This window comes from Carassius gibelio, chromosome A24, assembly GCF_023724105.1.
Source record: "Carassius gibelio isolate Cgi1373 ecotype wild population from Czech Republic chromosome A24, carGib1.2-hapl.c, whole genome shotgun sequence".
Classification (NCBI taxonomy): domain Eukaryota; kingdom Metazoa; phylum Chordata; class Actinopteri; order Cypriniformes; family Cyprinidae; genus Carassius; species Carassius gibelio.
In genome coordinates, this window is record NC_068394.1 from 8,983,509 (window position 1) to 9,005,003 (window position 21,495).

Sequence of the window (21,495 nt, forward strand, 5' to 3'; positions counted from 1 at the left end):
AAAACATTTTGGTCAGACTTTTTAGTGTTTATTCCATTTTATTTTGTAAGTGAATCTTGAATCTTTGATGTTGTTACCCAGGCAACAATTCTGTGTGTATATTCTTCCGTTTTTATCTTGTCTTTATTTATGTTGTATTTATTTATTTTAATTGTACTGCCTATTTTTAATCTTTTATGTTTGTATTGTTTAATAAAAAAAAAACACCCCGCCTTCACGGCGATTCATTTTCACGAATCGGTTCATTTGAACAGTTCGTCTGAATGAAGCGGTTCAAGAATGATTCGGTAGTTCTTTACGTAATTACATGATCTCTTGGCATATTAATGCTCTAAAACTTTCCAGTGCATGTCCCAAAACGCGATTTATTATGTTATTTTCGCTTATGTTTTAATAAACAAGGGTGCTTATTGTAATATCATGTGTCCCAGTTAAAATTTCTAGCCACTTAAGCCAGGAAATCCAAAAATTGGAACTTAAATATAACTTCCATTGACAACAAGCAAAAATAAAATTCATTTAAATCTCTTGGGTGCAATAAAATAGAAAAATAATAAACAATAAATTAACCTATTTGGTTTGCGTTTGCTTTTATTGATAAAGTCATAGCCTACTCAAGTCATAAACATATTTTCAGAGCATTTTATTTGTAACATTATTGCTTTTCAGCTATTCAGTGATTTATTAATTCAAATCCTCGGTTCACTCCAAATACTTTTATCACCTTATGGACGTTTTTGAAAGAGTCGGTTCTCAGTTCAACGAGTCGGGAAGTTTTTTGACTCGATTCAGTCCAACACATGCACTAACTGCCCAGACCAGTTTTATGAATCGGTTCAGCTGGTTTGTTCAAAGGAGCCGACTCAAAGAATCATTCCTTCACGAGTCGGACATCGCTACAAAACAGATTCAGGGGTGTTTTGAAGTGCGGATGCGGCTCGGTCAAGCTGCGGTGGATGTGATTGAGCTCCATGATTCTCCAGAGTTCACACCATCCGAGGGGAACGCTAACAGGTAATATTATTAAAATACTCATATTTTAACCCGCTGATCCTTTATTACTAACGTTAAACGCATTTAGTTAGATGTCATTGTCGCCTATTGTACAGACAATGCCAAAGACAGCGAGAGACAGATAGTAAACGTTACAATGAAATTAAAAAAAATAAAATTATGAGATATCGATATTTGAGTGTCATAGATCCAGACTGGATGCACCTTATTAACGACACAATTCATGCAGGTGGCATCCACAGACATTTTAATTCAACAGAGAAAGCGTTGTTATTTCTCCTCCCCCTCCCTCCATTAATTTATTTTTGTTGCCTACCTGTTTGTGACTGTACAACCTTCTTTAAAAAAAAAAGTCAGTGTATTGATTTGGAAAAGCAATGCGTGACGGGTGTCAAAAATGGGGGTTTGTGAATAGATCTGGACTGCAGAATGGAAACCTGTCATTGCTTCTGAAAGCCGTTCGCTCAAAAAATAAAGACTTTAGAGATGTGCATATCATTCATGGAACATGTCAGATATTGTTTGCTTCCTTTGTGGGTGTTTAAAGATCAACCATTAATTGGATTGTTTTGGTATGTCAGTTCAGCTGAACAAACATTTAATTCTTCATCCGCCAGGCAGCCAGATAAACACGAATGTGCCATTTTACAAGTGAGAACAGTGACAAGCAGCTGAAGATACAAGGATACAACAAGTGAGTGGCCTTGAACAGCCCTTACAGTCAATATCTAAACACTCCCTTGTGATTTAAACTCATCAGAGAATCAAGCATAGAATAGAAATACCAATGGCAGCTGCCCAATGGCCATTAAGCATTATAGTCTTATGTAATGAAGTCCCACATCATACTACGGTATCAGTGGATGAGGTTTAAGCACAAGCTGCTTCACTTAGATCAGACCATCCACATTAAGACATTTACAGTGTGCGTGATGAGTGAGCAGCATGGGTATGTGTCTGATGAAACGTTGACAGGGCTTTGTAGTGGGAACAGAGAAGCCTTGTGTCCTCATGTTTTATTCATGTCCAGCTGCAAGATAAAAACAGAGGCAGGTAGTCATGGAGATGCTGTCGCCAGACCAAGTGTGTGGCTGCTCATGGACACACAGCTGTCAGATACTGTGAATACAGGAGAAAGGTTATAGTTATCGTTGGCCTATTAGAATGCCCCCTGCTGATTGGTGGCCTCGAAAAGCCAATTATTAGAAGTCTAGTACAGGTGTTTTCCATCTTTTCGAGGCTATAGACCCTGAATTTGATCATCCTCATATGAGGGAACCCCATTTTAAAATGGAAAAAGGCAGATCTATATTTTTTATATATAAAGGCCCAATTTATAAAGTAAAAATGTGTGCAATATATTATTGGGAAAATATTTAGTTTTTATTTCATAGAACCTAAACAGGTTAGATGGCATAAAAAAGGTTGTGAGGGATAGACTTAAAGTCTTTGTAATGGCATGCACTATATGATCATAACTCAAAACTTTCCATTTCCGATGACAATTCATTTGAATAAACTTTACTTCTGTCCCTCACAGCATCATTTTTATTCCTGTCAAAGATTAAATATGGTGCAACCCTGACTAAGGTCTATAAAAAAATTTACACAGTACCTATATTTTTTGGCCTCTTCTCTGGCCCCCCATTCTCACTTCACATCAAAACCTCTTGACTCTGTGCTCCCTGCCTCAATCCGAGATAATTCTCTCTCTGCAGGATTGAAAGATTGCTCCAGGCGAGAGAGCAAGAGATTACACTGTCAGATTAATGTGCAGGAGTGAACCCACACTGCCCTGCAACATAATCTCATCCTCACAACACATGGCACACACAAACACGTTCTCTCATTCAGAACAGTTACCTCACTTCTTCTCCTTCAGAGTGATGTCACACCGTCTAGCAGGGGGTGGCCGTCCCCTGCCGGAGTCGCACAGCCTATGACGTCCATGGGGCAGACGCCCCCACAATCAAGCCACTGAGTGTGTTTGTGTAGCCGAAGCTGAGCGTAATGGACATTCTGGGAGAGGGAGTGGACCCGGGCATGGTGAGCGAAGCTCTTCTGGAGGCCCTGTGCTCAGAATGTGGACAGATTCACCGCGCCTGGGAGAACCATCTTTATAACTATCGTTTGGAAGTGGATGATGATTTGGTGTGCCACATCTGCCTTCAGCCGTTAGTTCAGCCCCTGGATACACCATGTGGCCACACCTTCTGTGCACGCTGCCTGCGCAGCTTTCTACAGGAACGGGACTTTTGTCCGCTGGACCGCGCACATCTGCAGCTGCAGGTCTGCCGGCGCTCCAGCATTCTGGTGCACAAGCTGCTGGATAAGTTGTCAGTCACCTGTCCGCTAATGCCTTCCTGTTCCCTCAGCATGCCACGCTGTGACCTGGAGGCACATCTCAAACACAGGTAAAATACTCATGAATATTCATGTATTCGATCTCAAATACAAAATCTGTTGAAATCATCATGTTATGGTTGTATTCTTAAACAGAAAAAAAAATCCCCCAGAAATTGCAAATGCCAGTAATACGTTGAATCAAAGGTCAAATTTTGCATTAGTGTTTGTAAATGAACTCCAATATTTTTATTTGATTTACAATTTTGCTAAATCAACTTTTACAGTGTAGTTTAAACCGGCAAAGCCAAACTTATGGTTTTCATTCCCAGTCAATGCAAAATATTTTATATATATATATATATATATATATATATATATATATATATATATATATATATATATATATATATATATTATTTTTTTTTTAATTAAATATATATCTTGAATGTAATTTAGGTTGCTTTTCTATAAAAGCAACTACCAAATGTGTAAATGCAAACATAATGGTTACTTTTAGCATACAGTATTGAACACAGCACTGTGGACTGTAAGTGTAAAATCTTGTTGCCTTTGCAGCCAAGAACCACTCAGTTAAACAAGTCATCAGACTGGCATTTAAAGCAACCAACCATATTCAGGCCATTTTACAGAACTTTTTTTTTTTTTTTTTCTTGTGCGGACACAATTATGCATCGTCTGTCTGTTGCTCGGATTAAGAGGTGGTCTCACTAGACTTTGAGCATGCAAAATTTCTCTGGACACTGCAAAGGAGGAGCTAATGAAGTCATACTCTTTGGTGCCTTTTTTAAAACCATAATTATTAAAAACAAAAATATACAATGTACTCCACTTTCATGCAATTCTGCAAACCTGCAGTTTCCAAGTTTGTGTTTTTTTAATTCAGCTAAAAGGTCACACTGTGATGCATCATTTTATTAATGGTCACATGACTTCATGTGATATGAATTTGCAGGTCAGAATTGATCAAACTTGAAGTTAGAAATCTAGGGAACTTTAAATGAACTTGTGTTTCCGGTCTCCTGCATTTGTGTGCTTATGAATCAGTAGTACTGCCAAAAAGTGTTACATATTTTTTTATTCTCAGTTGGGATGTACTGCTCACATAAAAAAGATGGACAATTTTCAAACAGAATAATACTTACACCACTGTGATGTACCATTATAAGTAAACCCAAATAAACTTAATCAACATGCATAATACAACAGTTCAACTTGTGCATAAAAACATGTTTGAGGGGCTTTTGAGTCAGAACATGCAGAAGCAACAAATATCATACTCAGGTATCTGTAAGAGTTAGACACTGAAGCTTAGCAGACAAAGGCTCCAGTGATTTTAGGAGTGCCTGCTGGGCTTGATCTGACTTCCCATCTGGGGATTATTTGCCCCTTTGTCATGTGATGGGAGATTAGTCGGTCCTGTGTAATGCAATGGTACAGCAGCAGTTTCATATTCTCTACAGCCATGCTGGGAAACTTTAACTCTAGAAACCTTTTCAACCACTTCTTCTGTGAAACTGCCAAGGGCAACCCAGAGCTATGGTGAGTTACAGATGTTAAGGAAGGTATTTTGTACTAAGAATTGGCAGGACTGTGTAGTTTGAGAGAGTGGTATACATTTTGAGATTAGTTCTGATGCACAAGATAGGATTGAATGGTGCCTTTGGATGAACTGAAGGTCTTGGCCTACTAAGTGTTTGGTGTAGAGTCTGATGTCTAAAGCCAATCGTGAGCTGAATAAAGTTGACTAAGTTCACAAATCGAAGGATAAAACAGCAGAGTATCATCTGTTTTTGTAAAAAAAAAAAAAAAGTATGAAAATGGAATTTATTAAAGTTTTGTCATATCATCTATGCTCCTTAGATAATTTACACTTATCAAGAATGTTTTATTCATAGTTCAATGAAAGAGTACCAAAGGAGATTAACCTTAACAAGGCACTAACTCCTTCCTAGGAGAAGGCTGAGAGTTACTGCCAGCATTATCCGTCTTCTTTTAGCTGTGTTGACAATCTGGTGCCTTCTTGTTATGCTATGAGACCTCAGCGTGTAATACTATCCTACAGGTCTTTGTCCACTGAAGCATAGAGTAATTAATTAGTGCTGTTAATTTTGTGACAGTCAAATTAGTAAAATGCTGAAATCATCCAAGCTCATAGGCAAAGAAAGATTATGTAGTTCCACTGAATTTTTGTTTTTGTTCATCAAAAAAAAATAAAGGTAACTTAAATAAAATTACAAATATCAGATACAAAACTTCAACTTGCCCTGTCAACAAATTACAGCTGTAAATTACAGAAATTCTTAAAGAAAATGAAATTTTTTTTTAAAATAAAAATAAAAACAGAAAATTACAAAAAATAAAAGCTAATTAAAAATGTTAATAAATACACTATAATAGTATATAAAAGATACTGAAAACAACACTGCACTAGACTGGGTTTGGGAATACAATATCAGAAGTTTTACTTTACTGTCGATTCCTGGAATAGCATCTGCCCTGAGGATGTAGCGCAAGGTTTCTTGTGTGTAATTTGCTTCCTTTTTCTTGTCCTGGTCTTCCATTTAATGTCAGCTGGACCTCTGTATACCTAGCCTCTCGAATATTTCAGTTATTGTGTTTATATGTTTGCATCTGTGTGTGTTTGTCTAGGTGTCCTGGAACACACAGTCAGCGAACAAAGCTGGAGCGGACGCAGATCGAAGGAGGCGATGACAGGGTCACGGCGACCAACCTTCCCAGATCCCCCCAGACTGAGATGAAGGAGAGTACAGCATCACCACCTGCTGGATCCAACGCATGCAACAATGGTCCTACATGGACAGAAGAGCCTGGTGTAGACAACCCTGCCTTTGAAGAAAGCACTGAAGAAGAAAGTGAGTACCCTAGGCAGGGCCGCAACCACCAATAATCAGATATAGCAAAATTGACCCTTATAATAATTGGTATTCTTGCGGCTATTCTGTTTCACTCAGCCACACTGAGCTCTGTATTGTTAGAATGACAAAATGTTTCAAATGAGTGGTCTGCCTCAGTGGACTAACAGTCAAAATGTTTGAGATGGCCAATCAAATCAAAGAAGGCAGGTCTTTACTGGTCAAAGAACCTGAATTTCATACGCCGCTTTGGTTTGAATCTCTTTTAATAAAATAAATTTTATTTAGCTTAAATAATATTATGTGATGTATTAAAGGTTTTGGTCAAATTTTGCCATTTTGAACTGAAAATACCTTTATCATTTACGTATATTCATAACGTAAATTACGATGACACATAACATTAAAAAAGCCATATTTGAAATATTAGGCATATGATTAAGGGGCCATTTGCATGACAATATTTTCAGCCAAAAAACGGGAAACTTTTTATACGTTTTGCCTGTTCGTTCACACAATGATGGCATTTTGGAGACTGAAAATGCATATATTTTTGAAATTTTTTTTGAACCGTTTCTGTGTAAACACTAATTACGGGAATTAGGTTTTGTTGTTAGGTTTGTAGACATGCGCAGTAGGTGTCGATTTTACAACAAACATACACAACAATGGCGGAGTACATGGTCCTGTTTACTAACAAGGTGACAGCGCCAACTACTGGCCTGGCATACATAATACAGCGTTTTTGGCCGTTTTTCGCAAATATGTGTAAGCGCAAATCATTTTGAAAACGTTATCATGTATACGTGAAACTTTTAAAAATGCAAGAGAAAAACGTTTCCATTTTTGACTACATCATTGTCATGTAAATGTATCCTAAAAGTGATTGTGAGCATATTTTAAAATAAAAATGTTTGAAAATAGTTCACATTCAAATATATTCAAATTTTAGTACCACTTTTACTATTTTTCTTTTTCCCCCTTTTTCTTTATTCCCTTAGTCCGTTGAAAAATTAAAATTCCATAAAAAATAGCAATAAAAATCCCTCGGAATTATTATTATTATTTTGCCAAAAGTCTATTATATTACCAAAGTCTTCACCATGACTATACATTTTATTAAATAAAACCCCTTAAATAAGCAATTTGGTCACTAAATTGAACTGTTACTCACAGTTCATTCTAATAGAGATTTCCATTAGCACATATTGCTAAGCTAAAACAATAATCTTATAAAAAAAATATACATAGCATACAGCTTTTATCAATACTTTTTTTTGTTTATTCCATTAGATTTGTATTAGCACATGTTGCTAAGCTAACATAATTCTCTTTGGTGACTATCACCACTGTATTTCGTTGCCTCCATTGTATTTCGTTGCCTTTGGCCCACATGTGCAATGACAATAAAGTTGAATCTGAATCATGTTTAATAGAGTAAAAAATTTATATTTTCATCTGTCTTTCTGTCCTTTAAAGGTGTCCATGGTTTAGAGTGTGCTCCTCCACGCGTGAAGCGTCCTCTCAGCAACCCGTGCATCCATCTTCTCCGCACTGGCAGTTCGGCCTCTTCGGGATGGGACTTTGTTGAAACTCTGCCTTTTTTCGCTGAAGAAGGTATGATTATATTACACAGTCCTAGACTAAACCATATAATGACTTTGTCTCTTAAAATATATTTGTTTGGGTGCTATACGTCTTGTTCTTCAGGTTGTGTGAAACTTCCATCTCTACCTGAGGGAGAAATCACAACTATTGAGGTTCATCGTGCAAACCCATACATAGAGCTGGGCATAAGTATTGTTGGTGGAAACGAGACCCCCCTGATAAATGTGGTAATACAAGAGGTGTACCGTGACGGTGTTATAGCACGAGATGGACGGCTGCTGGCCGGTGACCAAATACTTCAGGTATTGTTGCTATGTCTCAAAATAACTCTGATTTAAAAAGCCGTTTTTACTGCGATTTTCATTTCATTTTCATTACTATTTGTACAGTATTTTTTATCAAATATATGCATCCTTGTTGAGAATTTCTTAATTCTATAATATATAGAATATTCTATATTCTATAATATTCTATATGTCTTAATTCTATTGCGAGAATTTCTTTCAAAATCATTAAAAACCTTACCGATCCCAAGTGTAGTAATTATATAATTAAGACATTAATAATAGGTTAATCTGAAATAATGCATAATATAACAAAATACTTCCTGAGGTAAATTTAATGGCAAGTATTTTATTAACATTTTTACAAATCAAAACGACATTTATTATTTGATCTTTGCATTTCATGGATTTTTGTGCAGGTGAACAACGTAGACATTAGTAACGTGCCCCATAGCTTTGCTCGTTCTACACTGTCCCGTCCCTGCGCCGCTCTTCAGTTGACGGTTCTGAGAGAGCGCCGCTGCTCTGCCAGGCCACCCGTGGCTACAGCTACACCCAAGGGCAGCCCTGCCAGCATACGCATCACCCTGCACAAGCAGGAATCATCAGAGCAGCTGGGGATCAAGCTGGTGCGGCGTACAGATGAAGCCGGTGTGTTTATCCTGGACTTGCTTGAGGGAGGGTTAGCGTCTAAAGACGGACGACTTTGCAGCAACGACAGAGTGCTGGCCGTCAACGAGCATGACCTGAGACACGGCACACCTGAGCAAGCAGCTCAGATTATACAGGTAGAGAGAAAGCATGTGTGTGGGGCAGTTCAGGTCAAGATAAGGATACTAGCAAACCTGCTAACTGATAAATGGCTGATATTAATAATCTATACTCTGTTGGCTACATAAATGGGGGGGGGACTAAAAACTAAAAGTGAATTTAAGCATCACAGCATTTTAATATAAAGTATAAAATCTGGATATTCATTTTGAGATTTGATAAAGTTTACATTTAACTGTGTTATTAAACATTAAAACTTTAACTTTAAGTGCGCAACAGATGACAGCAAAGGCATTAATTACCTTTGTTATTTTATTTTAGTATTATTTATGTATTAAATAATATTTTTAATTAACTTCATTTTAATATTTTTAGTTTTAATTGTAAGTATGATTTTTATAATATAATTTTTATAATTATTTTATAATTAGCTTTAGGTTTTATTTTTTATTTTTTTTAGTTTAGTCATTTTAGTACTAGAAATAAAAATTTTCTTATTTTCTTAATTTAGCTGCTATGTCAACATGTTACAAGTTCTTGTAATTTTTTTTCTTCTAATATTTATATTTTATTTCAGCATGTTGTTAAATATTAAGTGAGTGATATATTGTGGCAGAGGTAATTTAATCATCTTTGTTATTTTATTTTAGTAATATCTAATTATCTTTGTTATTTTAGTATTATTCGTATAATGTATTCATATTTTAAAATAGCTTAATTTTCATATTTTCAGTTTCACTGTAATTTTAGTTATGTGCTCTTGTCATTTTAATTAGTTTTTTTTTATTTATAAAAACTCATTTTATTTAATTTCTATAATAACATTTCTAATTTTCAGTTAAGTTTAAGTTTTCCATGTAATATTTATCTTTTATTTGAGCTTTATTAAATGAACACAGTTAACACAGTGTTAGTTTAAAAAAATACAATATGAAAATCTCTAAAATTGGCCACTAAAAAAATATGATTACCAATATATTATGCATTCTGAAATACTGAATGAAAACAAACCATAGACTTACTCTGAAAGTCTATGAATAAATATTCTTCTGTGCAAATCCCAGTGCCTGTTTGGGACACTAGGACACGGTCTCTGCTGCCCTGCTCAGAGGGTAATGTGATAGATAGTATCTTTGTCTACCTGAGCTGATTTCTCCCATCTAGTTGTCCCGATCACACAGAGAAAGGGCAGCGAAAGCATTATTAAGAATAGCACTGGCAGACAGCAGACTGTCTTTGCTGTATATAAAGCCACCTCGACACTCAATATAAGAGTATTAGGTCTTTATACTGACCGCCTACTGTCATCTTCTAGGCTAGTGGAGAAAGAGTTAATCTGCTGATTAGCCGGTCCAGCAAGCAGACCGTGGCTGTTCACATAGGCTCCACCTTGACCAGGGACATTTGGAGCCATGAACACATTCCGCCGCTTCCCTGCACTGCGACCCCAAGCCCTGTCCCAAGTCTGCACCTTGCCAGCTCTTCCACCCAGAGAGTGAGTACAAATGCCTGCAGCCAAGAGCGAGAGCAAGTCTGTGTGTATTACAGAATCTATTTTAGCATCATGGAGAAATAATTAGGGAGCCCTATTTCCGAAGCATCTGGGTAGCTTCCAGTGTTACCATGAGTTCAGACCACAACCTTAATTACTCCTGGTTGAATCTATTATGAGATCAATTACGAAGTTAGAGTAGAACTGATCTCGTTGGGAAGATGAACAGTACTCTACTGAGAGCCGATCAGAGTGTCAATTAATAGATAGAAACGAATTTGATGCAGATTTGATGCTCTGTTGCTTGTATTTTGTAGGATCTGTCCCAGTGTGTGACCTGTAAGGAGAAACACATCACTGTGAAGAAGGAGCCGCATGAGTCTCTGGGTATGACTGTGGCAGGAGGACGGGGCAGCAAGAGCGGAGAGCTGCCCATCTTTGTAACCAGCGTTCAGCCCCATGGCTGCCTGTCACGTGATGGACGGATCAAACGTGGTAAGTTACCTAAACCCAAATCTTTTTCTTAAATTAGCATTCATCTTGACCCAAGTTTATGCAAGTTTATGGACTTACTGTCAACATTAAACCCATTTACTTTCTTAATACTCATTCCTGGTCTGATTGCGCATGATTCATTGGTTCACGCTATTCTAAAAGGGAAAAATAACGTTGGTTTTTGTTAGGCATTATTATTATTTTTATTATTATTTTCATATAAATAGGAAAAAAAGAAATGCGATTCCACTCCAAATAAAGAGTCGAATTTAACAATAAATAAATACATTTAAAACAATTCTTTTAGTGGTTTTTCAGTCTTTTTAGAGACACTTATTCAAGTCTTAGTTAGTAAGCTGTATGTGTTTGATTCGCTAAAATGAACCAGCTCATTAAAGTCATTCATTCAGGAATCAGACAGCACTGGTTGCGCTTTATGTGCTTGATTTAATATAAAAGAACCAACTAATCATTCTACACTGGTTGTGTTTTAAGCATTTGATTCACTAAGATATACTGACTCCTTCAGGAATCAGACTACACTGGTTGTGCTGCATGTGCTTGGCTTTCCAAAAAGAAATGAGTCATTCCTTTGGGAATCAGACTAAACTGGTTGTTCTGTATGTGTTTGGTTAAAAAAAAACACAGAAGGTTGTTTTTTTTAAGGAAAAACACACGTGTCTGTGATGATGAAGTGCACCTCCAAGGGTCTTCAGCTGTGTTACAGTCCTCTCTGTGTGGCTGTCTGTCTTTGCTCAGGGGATGTACTGTTGAGTATTAATGGTCAAGATTTGACCTACCTGAGCCACAGTGAAGCAGTGGGCACTCTGAAGTCCAGCGCTGCATGTTGTTCTGTCCAGCTGAAGGCACTAGAGGTCAACACAGTTGAAGAACCGGGTCTGGACGAAGAACTTCTCCCTCCTCATGAAAACGAATATGACGCAAGCTGGTCTCCATCATGGGTCATGTGGCTTGGACTTCCCAGGTAAGAGTGCAGTCAATCAGATTTAATAGAACCTCAAGTTGGAGATCGTTTGATGAATGAAACCAGCGACACAGGGCTATTAAAGTAGATGTACTTTTGAAAGAGTCCAATTGGCTCTCTTTGAACTCCACTGGGAGGCTTAAAAATAGCATTCTCACCTTGCTGAGCACTGATCCAAATAACCCTAAAATAGTCAAAGCAATCTGGACAGGACTTCCAGCATGCCAGGTTCACCTACTTTTTCCATCCAAATCTGAGAGGAAACAGCTTTGAAGGGGAAAATGCAGCTATTTGGATGACTATTTTGATACACAGAAAATCTGTAGTGTTGATGTGTTTTGGATCAGCAGCTTTATGCAGTGCTAACCCACGAGGGGATTATGCCTGTGTCATGATGTAAACATCAACAGCTGCATATAATCAGATGAAGCGTACATGTGGAGATAACTTGCCCATTTCAGCCCAGTCTCAGGTCATTCAATCCGGTCTCACTGCCTCCTTTTTTACTCTGCCCTCCCTTCTGTCACTTATCATCCGTCCCCTCTGCTTTGGCACCCTTCTGTTTCCTTCTCCCCGCCTGTCATTGTGCCAAATCCTCCATTCTATGCATCTTCTACCAACATGCATCTGTTTTTCTTTGTTTCTCCTTTTGTGGTTCTGATTTTCTGCATTTATATTTATCTTTGTCCCCTAGTTTCTAAGCAATCTGAAATACAATTTATGACTTCTGGTTGATGGTCACTTGTTTTTCCACATGGTTCTCTGTCTTTTTGGTTCTCTTTCACAGCTACCTACACACCAGTCATGAGATCGTCCTCCGCAGAAGTCACCCTGGCAGCTGGGGTTTCAGCATTGTTGGAGGTTATGAGGAAAACCACAGCAACCAGGCTTTCTTTATCAAGACTATCGTCCTTGGAACACCCGCTTATTACGACGGCCGTCTAAAGTGAGCAAGCGCAACAAAACAAACTATAAACAATGACCTAATGCTTCACGGTTGGATGATAAAGCACTTACAGCATTACCTTGATTAAAATGTATCTCTGGCCATTAGTGTTTCATAAAATACTCGTTTGTATACTAAACAAAAACACTAATATTATTTCTAACATATTTAATTATAATTATTATTTAATTCATATATTCCATTTATTATTCAAATGTATGATTAATAAATGAATAAATATAATATACAGTTTCATTATAATATTGATAATGTTAGTATTTTTTAACGTATTATTTAATTTTTTAACTGCCATTTAATACAATAGAAATTTATTGATTATTTTTCATGAGCCCTATTCGAACAGTAATTGTTTGTCTGGGACGTATGTGATTTTCACCATTTACAGGGGGTAGTTGGTCAATTTTAGGAGAAGAAATCGAATCAAAATTCACTGTTTAAATACTTCTTTAGCACTCCCGAACATCGCAAGGTGACGTACTTCTGTGTAATTTGCAATCACATTTATAAAATGCTGGGAAGTATTTACAGTATCAAAACTGCAGTGTCTGGGAGCAGAAAGAGTAGAAAAGCACGTAAACATTCGAAATGGGTCTTTATTATGTGTATTATTATGAACAGATACATATTGCGTATAATTATACAGAACTATAGCCCGTCTATTTTTAAACAGGAGATTTAAAGGTTAATAAATAGGATTATCTATTATAAAATGTATATATTATAAAATATACTTTAAATAATAAGAATAACAATATACAATAATAAGTATAAATTTGTAAGTAAAATGTATTTTATTTACAGCGGACAATCATGTGACTGGCCACGTGAACAGCACATTCCCAGGTTCAGATGATCACAGAACTCGCTCCTCCACTGTGAGAAAATAAAATCGCCATCCGAATCCATACGTTTTATTATTGAGGTGATATGTAAATGTATTTTTACAGACGTCCATATGGGAAACAATTAACGTCCGAATCAGGCTATAGAGAAAAAAAATGAATTTACAATTTGCTAAATGCATCTTAATGCTCTTATTGTGAACAATTTATCAATGCATATATGTTTGCTTTATTATTTTTTGACCTCATAATTTCTCATCAAGTTGTCATAATTCAATCCCTTTATTACAATCAACGGCAACCTCGAATTCAGCCGATCGGGTCAGATCTTAATTCAGTAACCAACCAATTCAGTGAGCTGGTGATTCACTTAACCAATTCAAATTGACAGCTGAGAGTGAACAGTGAGTTCTTTTTACTGATTCATTTAAATCAACCGTTGTGTTTTTTTTTAATGACTGATTCATTAAAAACATCATTCTCTTCCACATAAACAGGTGTTTGTTTTCCATTCAGGTGTGGTGACATGATAGTGGCTGTAAACAGTCTGTCCACGGCTGGCATGAGTCATTCCGCTCTGGTGCCCATGCTTAAGGAGCAGCGGAGCAGGGTAGCGCTCACCGTCGTGTCCTGGCCAGGAAGCCTGATCTAAGTCCGCCAGGACACCATGCCTCACCTCAGACAGCGCTCATATCTGTGTGTTCTAATGGTCATGTGTTCCACTCTCTGCCAAGGAGGCACCATACTGTCAAAGCCAGAGTCTCAGAAAATCGAACGCTTTTACTTGATGCTGAATAAAACAGGCCTTAGAAAACCTGCCACGCCCACGAGACCACCCATCCCCCCTCTGGAGAGCAGCCTTAAGGTCTCCCCTCACCTTGCCGATCAGCAGTCCACTCTACCGGAGGTTTTATATACATGGTATCTCTACATGTGATCAATGTTTGTGTAAAAGAGAGACTGAACAAAAGTGTATGTGTGCAAGTATGAATGGATGAATGTGCACAGCTGTTTAATAAATCTTTCCCAGTGAGGATACAAGAGTCGAGCCTCAGTTGATGAGTAGAAATGATTTCTAAACCCACTTATATTCAGATTTGATCCAGCCTTTTTGCTGCGGTAATCTTAGAGACGTCTAATGATAAGTTCCAAGCTCTCTAGAGACAAAATGATGAGATGAATATTTGCCATTCAAAATACTTTTAGAAAATCTTTGAAAAGATCTGCAGTAATATCTCATGGAGGATTTTAGCATTTACTACCATCTTCGGGCAAGAGTTCAAGGTTTGGCTGGTTAAGCAGATCCCCATTAGCTCACGCTGGTAAATGCCATTGCTACACCATCTTGCAGGAAAAAGAAAGTAACTTTAAAAAAAAAAATCATCAGTGTACACAGAATAACCTTTATGAAATATACACAGCTAAAATTTAATTGGAGGGGTTTTAATTTCAATATATATTTTTAAGACAGCTTAAAAGCATGAAACTGAGGGTTGCTGGGATGATGCGTTTTTTTAGTATGAATGAATATTTTAGCACTTCTGGCTACAATGTCCTGAAGTCAGTGGATTTTTTTTCTTTTTGAATGCCTGAAACAGGGTTGTCAGTTGTACGCACAAGTTACGTATATTTTCTTGTTTTATTCTACAGCATGGATAAAGCTTTTAACTTGTCTTGGGCAGAAAAAGGCTGTCTATTGTGCACTATTGAGCAGTTGAGTTATGTCCCACATGATGACGATTGTCCCAGACAACCTCTGTGGTCTCATTTAACCACCTGCAGACGACTGTAAAACTCAGTCCCCTTTCACAGCCTGTGTGCATTTATAAAAATCACACTTTTATGAAACGTTTTAACTCAAACTTTCAGGACCTTTTTACAGTGTCAGAGATTTGACAACTACCGCTGACATCTAGGTCCAGGGCATGGGGACCTGCTAACCAGTCCAACCTTAATCAGTTGACTACAACTAGTTCTTGTTTTGCTCATAGTGCAGATGCTTAATGCAAGAGGAGTTTGAAAGTTAGAATCAACACAAACAGTTCCTTTTCCACACCAATTAACTTTATTAAACAAGTTGCAGACGTGACCATTTATTTTGTAAAGTGATCTAAACTCAAATGTTGATAAACTGAAAAAACTTCAACTGAGGAAACTAAGGGACAAAAGGGATTGTCATAATAATAAATAAAGTTAAGTCAATGGCTCCTTTGATGCGGTCTTGTTCAAGGACACATTTTGTAGATGCTTCGATAATTTAGTGGCATCTGACGACTTTGTTTTGGATGAAGACTTTTTGCGTTTGCACGGCTTGATTTTTGGCTTCTGTAAGATAAGATTCATAATAGCATCTCCAATACATAATGTATTGAAACAAACATACTGAACGTAAGTGCCACATAAGTTTACCTGTAGTTTTGTCTTCTGAGGCATATGGACCACAAAATGCCTCTTCAGACTAACCTGGGAGAAGAAAAAAAAAAAATAAAAAAAATGAATTTTCCTTAAGTCAATTCAAAATAGTAAATAAAATATGGGGTCTTTATGAACTTAAATAAGATGCTAACCTCCATAGCAAAAGCTTTACCACAGCCTGCAAAAGGGCAAGCAAAGTCACGCTTTCCTTCATGAAATACCAGAATGTGATTCTGGAGGTTGAAGTTTGTGGTGTAGCTCTTTTCACAGCCTTCTCTAGCACACTTAAACATGCACCGCTGCCCAGAGTGAATGGACTGTTTGTGCTTCTGCAAAAACCAGGCATTGTGGAACATCTTCTTGCACTGGTCACATGGCAGGGTTACTGTAAACAATATAACATTTAGCCCAGGGGAATTTTGCAACTTGCATTAAAATATATCATCAAAATGACTGAGCATGTACTTCCGTGTGTGGCCTTTTTGTGCATCTGATACTCGGACCAAGTTTTCCCTTTGAAGTTACAATACTCCTCATCACATGGATAACCTTAAATTTAGGAGGGAAAGTTATGCATCTAAAAATCCTAAACTCAATTGTTTGGAAGCGAGAAAAGGTTTTTGCCTCATGTATACCTTCATGCACCTTCAAATGTTGTTTGAGAGCTTTAGAAGAAGCAAACTTGTCATTGCATCCCTCAAAGTCACACCTGTTAGAATAAAGCATGAGTAACCAGTCATTATATAGGAGCCACCAAACGAAGCACATAAAAATATCCTTAAGCAACACTTACTCAAAGGGCAACTCATTTGTGTGCTCACAGATGTGAGTCTTCAGTTGATTTTTCTTATGGAACTCCTTTCCACAGCCTTCATGGTTGCACTAAAAAAGAAAATAATAATAAAAATAATTGCCAAGACATTTAAACAACAGGAAACATTGGAATTTATACAACTATGAAAAAAGAAACCATTTAAAGTGACTCACCACATAATGGCTCTCTTTTTGGTGGTGAGCATGAGCAACATGGTTCCTCAAGTTGCCAGGTGTGGAAAAAGCATCTGAACACCCGGTGACTGAGCACCTTCACCAGTTTAAACCAGTTGAGAAGCAGAAAGGTGCACAAAAGTAGCATGGTAAGGGTAATGTGTGTTTACTACGTATAAAAACCTAGTGAGAAGCCTTCCTAGCCAGCCTTTTGGGTAACAATGCCCATAAATACTGTCAGGGCAGTAGGGCTGCACAATTAAATAAAATTTCTAATCGCAGTTATAACTATGGATTTCACAAATTACGTAATCATTCAAACTGGCAATTAATCGTTCAAAGTCCACTTTAGTAACTAAACAACGAAAACAACTAATATGTCATATGCAAGTTCAATTAAACAAATGATGTTTGCGAGTGGACTCACAGATAGGGTTTCTCCCCGCTGTGGCTCAGCTGATGTCGAGCGAGTCGTTTATTCGGATGTTCACTTCTTTCACCCATTCTAGCCGTTTAATAACAGTTTCTGTCAGGTGGTGGTGGTGGCGGGTCGGTGTTCGGCCCACAACGCCGGAATTCCATTCAGCTTGGTTTTATTCTGAGTGGAACATACCATCTGCATCCTTTGAGTGTGTATTTAAACTGTGTATTTGCAATTATATCGACAAAAACAAAGGCTTGTCATTTTTCTGTATCCTATAAGCTTTGCATATTATTTTTATTATTTATTAATAATGAAAGATACAGTACTAATTACCCAATGCTTTTGACTCACTAATTGTAGTGTCGCGCTCTCCCAAGTCGACGTGGCTTGTTCCTGATTTGAATAGAGCTACCTGTATGATCACATGACAGACGCGTGACATGTCAGGCCCTCAGGTGGCTCTGTTTTAGATTGTTGATATTTTTCGATATAAAAAAACATTTTTCATAAATGTTCTATTTATAATTTGTATATATTATGTGAATATTATAGGATAGGCTACTATTTTATATTGTCAGAATATATTTCTCTTATTCCCATCTGGTTCTTTTTTACGAAATGAACCAGCATCACCTCTGCTGTTTATTTCCCATGGTGATTCACACGTGATAAACACTAAGCAACTGCTCACCTTCACAGACTTGTGATCAGGACTGAAGGTCTTTGGGATTGTCTGACAGAGATTTATATGCATATAAAACTGTCAAGTGGCTCCATTCAAGTATGAATGTGTCTGTGGTGTTTAAAAGACTGCCTGGCTCCATCCATCACACACACACGTGGAAATTACTGCCCTAATTGTGGTTTATCAGCATCCAAGAACAGCCCACTGATATGTATGATTTACTACAGTCAAGATTGCTCCTATATATGTGTCCCAAGGTGACCATGTTTTATTTCAAAGCTAGTGTTGAATACTGTAAACTATTTCTCATTTCCTGCTTGCTGCACTTTATCCTGAGGCAAAGTGGTATCGTAAAGGGTAAACAACCAAAATCTTAGAAATAATCTACAGTGAACAGCTTAGAAATTTAAGTGACCCTCTATCAAAGTCTTCCAGGCTCTATCCATCGTACATCAAGTTCAGAAGACATTCCTGCCCAACCATCATCGTTGTGCCTCTTCCTTCACATCATCCGGTAAGTGTCCCAACTCTCCCATGTTTGGGACTGATCAGTAAAGCTTCCTGTGTATCTCACTGGCCATGATTTGTCCTGATAAACCAAAAAGCAAAACAAACTCTCAAACTCTCACAGCCAAAACAATGGGTTGATGGTTATTGGAGAGTCGTCTTCCTGATTTCACAGACTTTGGTGATTTCAAAAAGAGTAAGAGACTGTGGTGGGAGAAGACAACATGATGTCTAGTTGTCCTCTCTTTCTCTATATGTCGTGTTTGCTTGTCTCCCCTGCAGAGAGAGGAAAGTTAATGTGTAACACGGGCAGTCGATATGACTGCCACACTGCTTGATGGCCTAAATCTAAGAGTGTCAAACAGGTATGATTAAGGACCTCATGACTTGCTTCAGCCCACTCTGCTCTATCCCTTTTTCCTCTTTACCTCCTTCTGTTTACTTTGTTTAATTCAATCTGAGTCAGAGCCTTGCGGCATTGTAGAAGCTTGTCAAGCTCTGCTAGTAGCTACAAAAAAAGTAGATGGTACATTGTACATTGAAGGTATTTAATATATATATATATATATATATATATATATATATATATATACAGTACAGACCAAAAGTTTGGAAACATTATTATTTTTAATGTTTTTGAAAAAAGTTTCTTCTGCTCATCAAGCCTGGATTTATTTGATCAAAAATACAGAAAAAAATGTCATATTGTGATATATTATTACAATTTAACACTTTTGTTTTTAAATTTATTATATTTTAAATTATCATTATCACATGATCCTTTAGAAATCGTTCTAATATGATGATTCATTATCAAAGCTGGAAACAGTTCTGCTGCTTAATATTTTATCATGTGATACTTTTTTAGGATACCTTGATGAATAAAAAGAAAAAAAAAATCTATGTTTTTAAAATATAAATATTTTGTAATAACAATATACACTACTGGTCAGTAATTTTGGGTCAGTAATTTTTTTTCTTTCTTATTTTAAAAAAATCAATACTTTTATTCAGCAAGGATGTTTGATAAAACATAAAATAAAAAAATGATAAAAAGTGATAGTAAAGAAAATATATTATTAGAATACATATTATTCAAATTTTTATTAAAAGTTATGTTTGATGTAAAGATCCGGTCTTAGTGGTATACAGTCAATGTTAATTCATTATAATGAAAATTCCTCCACCGCTCTCGCACTTTCCACCTCTTTGTAGTGATCAATACATGGGCAGCATGTCACTTGATTGATACTATTGATTATGACCTCTGGGAGACCTCATCACCTTCATCCCAATCCTTACAAATATCTAACAGCAGCACGATATCAGAGGGAACAGGGCCAACGGATAGGCACAGCACACAATGAGGTTATCTTGTCGTCCTCACACATTCTCACAGTCATGCTCTGACCTCTCAGTGTGCCATCCTAATACTGTGGCTAATTCCCAGACCTGTGTGTCAGAACGAATAGATCATGCATAAAAAAAGGAATAAGGTCAGATTCTACCCCGTGCAGCTAATTCTAAATCAAGCTTTTCAACTTTAATCCAGAAGTGTGGTGTACATATCATAAAATAAAAATGCAGTAAAGGACGTGCATGTGAGAACATCATGGAATTAAGGCTGTTTCTCATTCACACCCACACAGCTGCTGCATATCTCAGGAACTGACCCTAATTAAAGCAAATATTGAGTGAAGTACTGAGGTGGGATGAGATAACATATTTGTCAGATATGCATTCAGGCATTCAGCCACTCTGATTATACAGCACAAGTCAAGATAGAGAGAGCTGATCCTCACTTAGAATAGTACAACAATTGCACTGTACATGCTCCACAAACCAGAAATATGTATCTGCAGAATTTTATATTTAGGAGTAAGCATGTTTTATCATTTACTTATAATTTGACTGAACACTTTTGAAAATTTGATCAGTCAAAATTTATTTTGTTTTTTTCATATACGTGAACCTGTTGTTCTATATTTTCATTTCGAATAACACCTCCCTGCATCATATTTACTGAATGAAATCAAATACTTAGTTTATACTAATTTTGAGGTACTGATTACAAAAGTATTGGCTGTTTTGCTTTTACAAAATATAATGGGGTTTTCGTTGAATTTTTGTTTTCGACAACCATTTGTAAGGTGAAGAAGTCTTGCATTAGGCCTTAATCACCAGATAAACTGTGATAAAGACATGATTTCTATCTTCCTTTAAGCCATGTTACAACTATTTATTCAATTCACACTGATTCTCAAAGGTATCAGTCATTCTTAACACATTGATTTCCACTTTTCCTACTTCCACTTTGCAGATTGTAAGTTAAATTAGACATCTTGAATTAATATTTTTGTCATTACAACTGAGATGTTTAACTGCTTGTTATGTTGATAAGTGCATTAAATTTGATTTTGAATTTGAAAAAAAAAAAAATCAGCAGATTATGCAGGGCTGTCATTGATGCACTACCTTTATTGTGAATGTTTTATAACTTCATTAATGCCATTATTGCCAATATGCATGAACACACATATATAGTTATGTATAGGCTATAGTTTAGGCGTTTCTGCCATAATCATAACGTTTTCATCAACGTCAAGAACACAGTGACTGAGATTTGTCTGAAATTTCGCTTTATGATCTAATACAAAACTTCATATTACAAAAAAAAAAAAACCTTATCTAATCTGATGCCAACAAAAATACACGGTCATGATCTATGCTACGAAAGTCTAATAATTAAATTAGATATGCAATTAAAATGTTCAATGGT

General features: G+C 36.8%; 2 protein-coding genes across 11 annotated transcripts; one reads left to right on the forward strand and one right to left on the reverse strand.

Moving 5' to 3' along the window:
• The first annotated feature begins 788 nt into the window (after positions 1 to 788).
• LOC127946390 (ligand of Numb protein X 2) lies at positions 789 to 14,746 on the forward strand. Of its 10 annotated transcripts, XM_052542933.1 has the most exons (12): positions 789 to 1,014; positions 1,632 to 1,708; positions 2,897 to 3,428; positions 6,031 to 6,254; positions 7,734 to 7,871; positions 7,965 to 8,164; positions 8,566 to 8,934; positions 10,233 to 10,412; positions 10,727 to 10,904; positions 11,664 to 11,889; positions 12,677 to 12,835; positions 14,215 to 14,746. In XM_052542933.1, exons 3-12 carry the CDS (start codon positions 3,025 to 3,027, stop codon positions 14,348 to 14,350), a joined length of 2,214 nt encoding a protein of 737 aa, XP_052398893.1. In that variant the 5' UTR covers positions 789 to 1,014; positions 1,632 to 1,708; positions 2,897 to 3,024; the 3' UTR covers positions 14,351 to 14,746. The 10 variants fall into 10 exon arrangements, 8 of the variants coding, with proteins under 8 accessions (XP_052398893.1, XP_052398896.1, XP_052398894.1 ...); XR_008151076.1 differs by adding an exon at positions 14,012 to 14,102 and having other exon boundaries at positions 789 to 3,428; positions 14,215 to 14,308; XR_008151075.1 differs by adding an exon at positions 13,658 to 14,102 and having other exon boundaries at positions 789 to 3,428; positions 14,215 to 14,232.
• Positions 14,747 to 15,740: 994 nt separating this feature from the next.
• LOC127946026 (transcription factor IIIA) lies at positions 15,741 to 17,896 on the reverse strand. The gene is made up of 8 exons (XM_052542312.1): positions 17,528 to 17,896; positions 17,101 to 17,197; positions 16,907 to 16,995; positions 16,749 to 16,822; positions 16,579 to 16,662; positions 16,266 to 16,498; positions 16,108 to 16,161; positions 15,741 to 16,023 (listed from the first exon to the last, which is right to left on the reverse strand). The coding sequence occupies exons 1-8, from the start codon at positions 17,602 to 17,604 to the stop codon at positions 15,892 to 15,894; spliced, it is 840 nt and encodes a 279-aa protein (XP_052398272.1). The 5' UTR covers positions 17,605 to 17,896; the 3' UTR covers positions 15,741 to 15,891.
• Between the last annotated feature and the right edge of the window lie 3,599 nt (positions 17,897 to 21,495).

What these genes read in the sequence shown, in the direction of transcription:
- LOC127946390 (XM_052542935.1), top strand. Translation starts at nt 3,025, where the DNA reads ATGGACATTCTGGGAGAGGGAGTGGACCCGGGCATGGTGAGCGAAGCT. An exon ending in CCAGCTCTTCCACCCAGAGA is followed by an intron (nt 10,413 to 10,726) that starts GTGAGTACAAAT and finishes TGTATTTTGTAG; the next exon opens with GATCTGTCCCAGTGTGTGAC. An exon ending in TGATGGACGGATCAAACGTG is followed by an intron (nt 10,905 to 11,663) that starts GTAAGTTACCTA and finishes GTCTTTGCTCAG; the next exon opens with GGGATGTACTGTTGAGTATT.
- LOC127946026 (XM_052542312.1), bottom strand. Translation starts at nt 17,604, where the DNA reads ATGGGTGAAAGAAGTGAACATCCGAATAAACGACTCGCTCGACATCAG. An exon ending in AAAAAGAGAGCCATTATGTG is followed by an intron (nt 16,996 to 17,100) that starts GTGAGTCACTTT and finishes TTTCTTTTTTAG; the next exon opens with TGCAACCATGAAGGCTGTGG. An exon ending in GTAAAGCTTTTGCTATGGAG is followed by an intron (nt 16,162 to 16,265) that starts GTTAGCATCTTA and finishes TTCTTCTCCCAG; the next exon opens with GTTAGTCTGAAGAGGCATTT.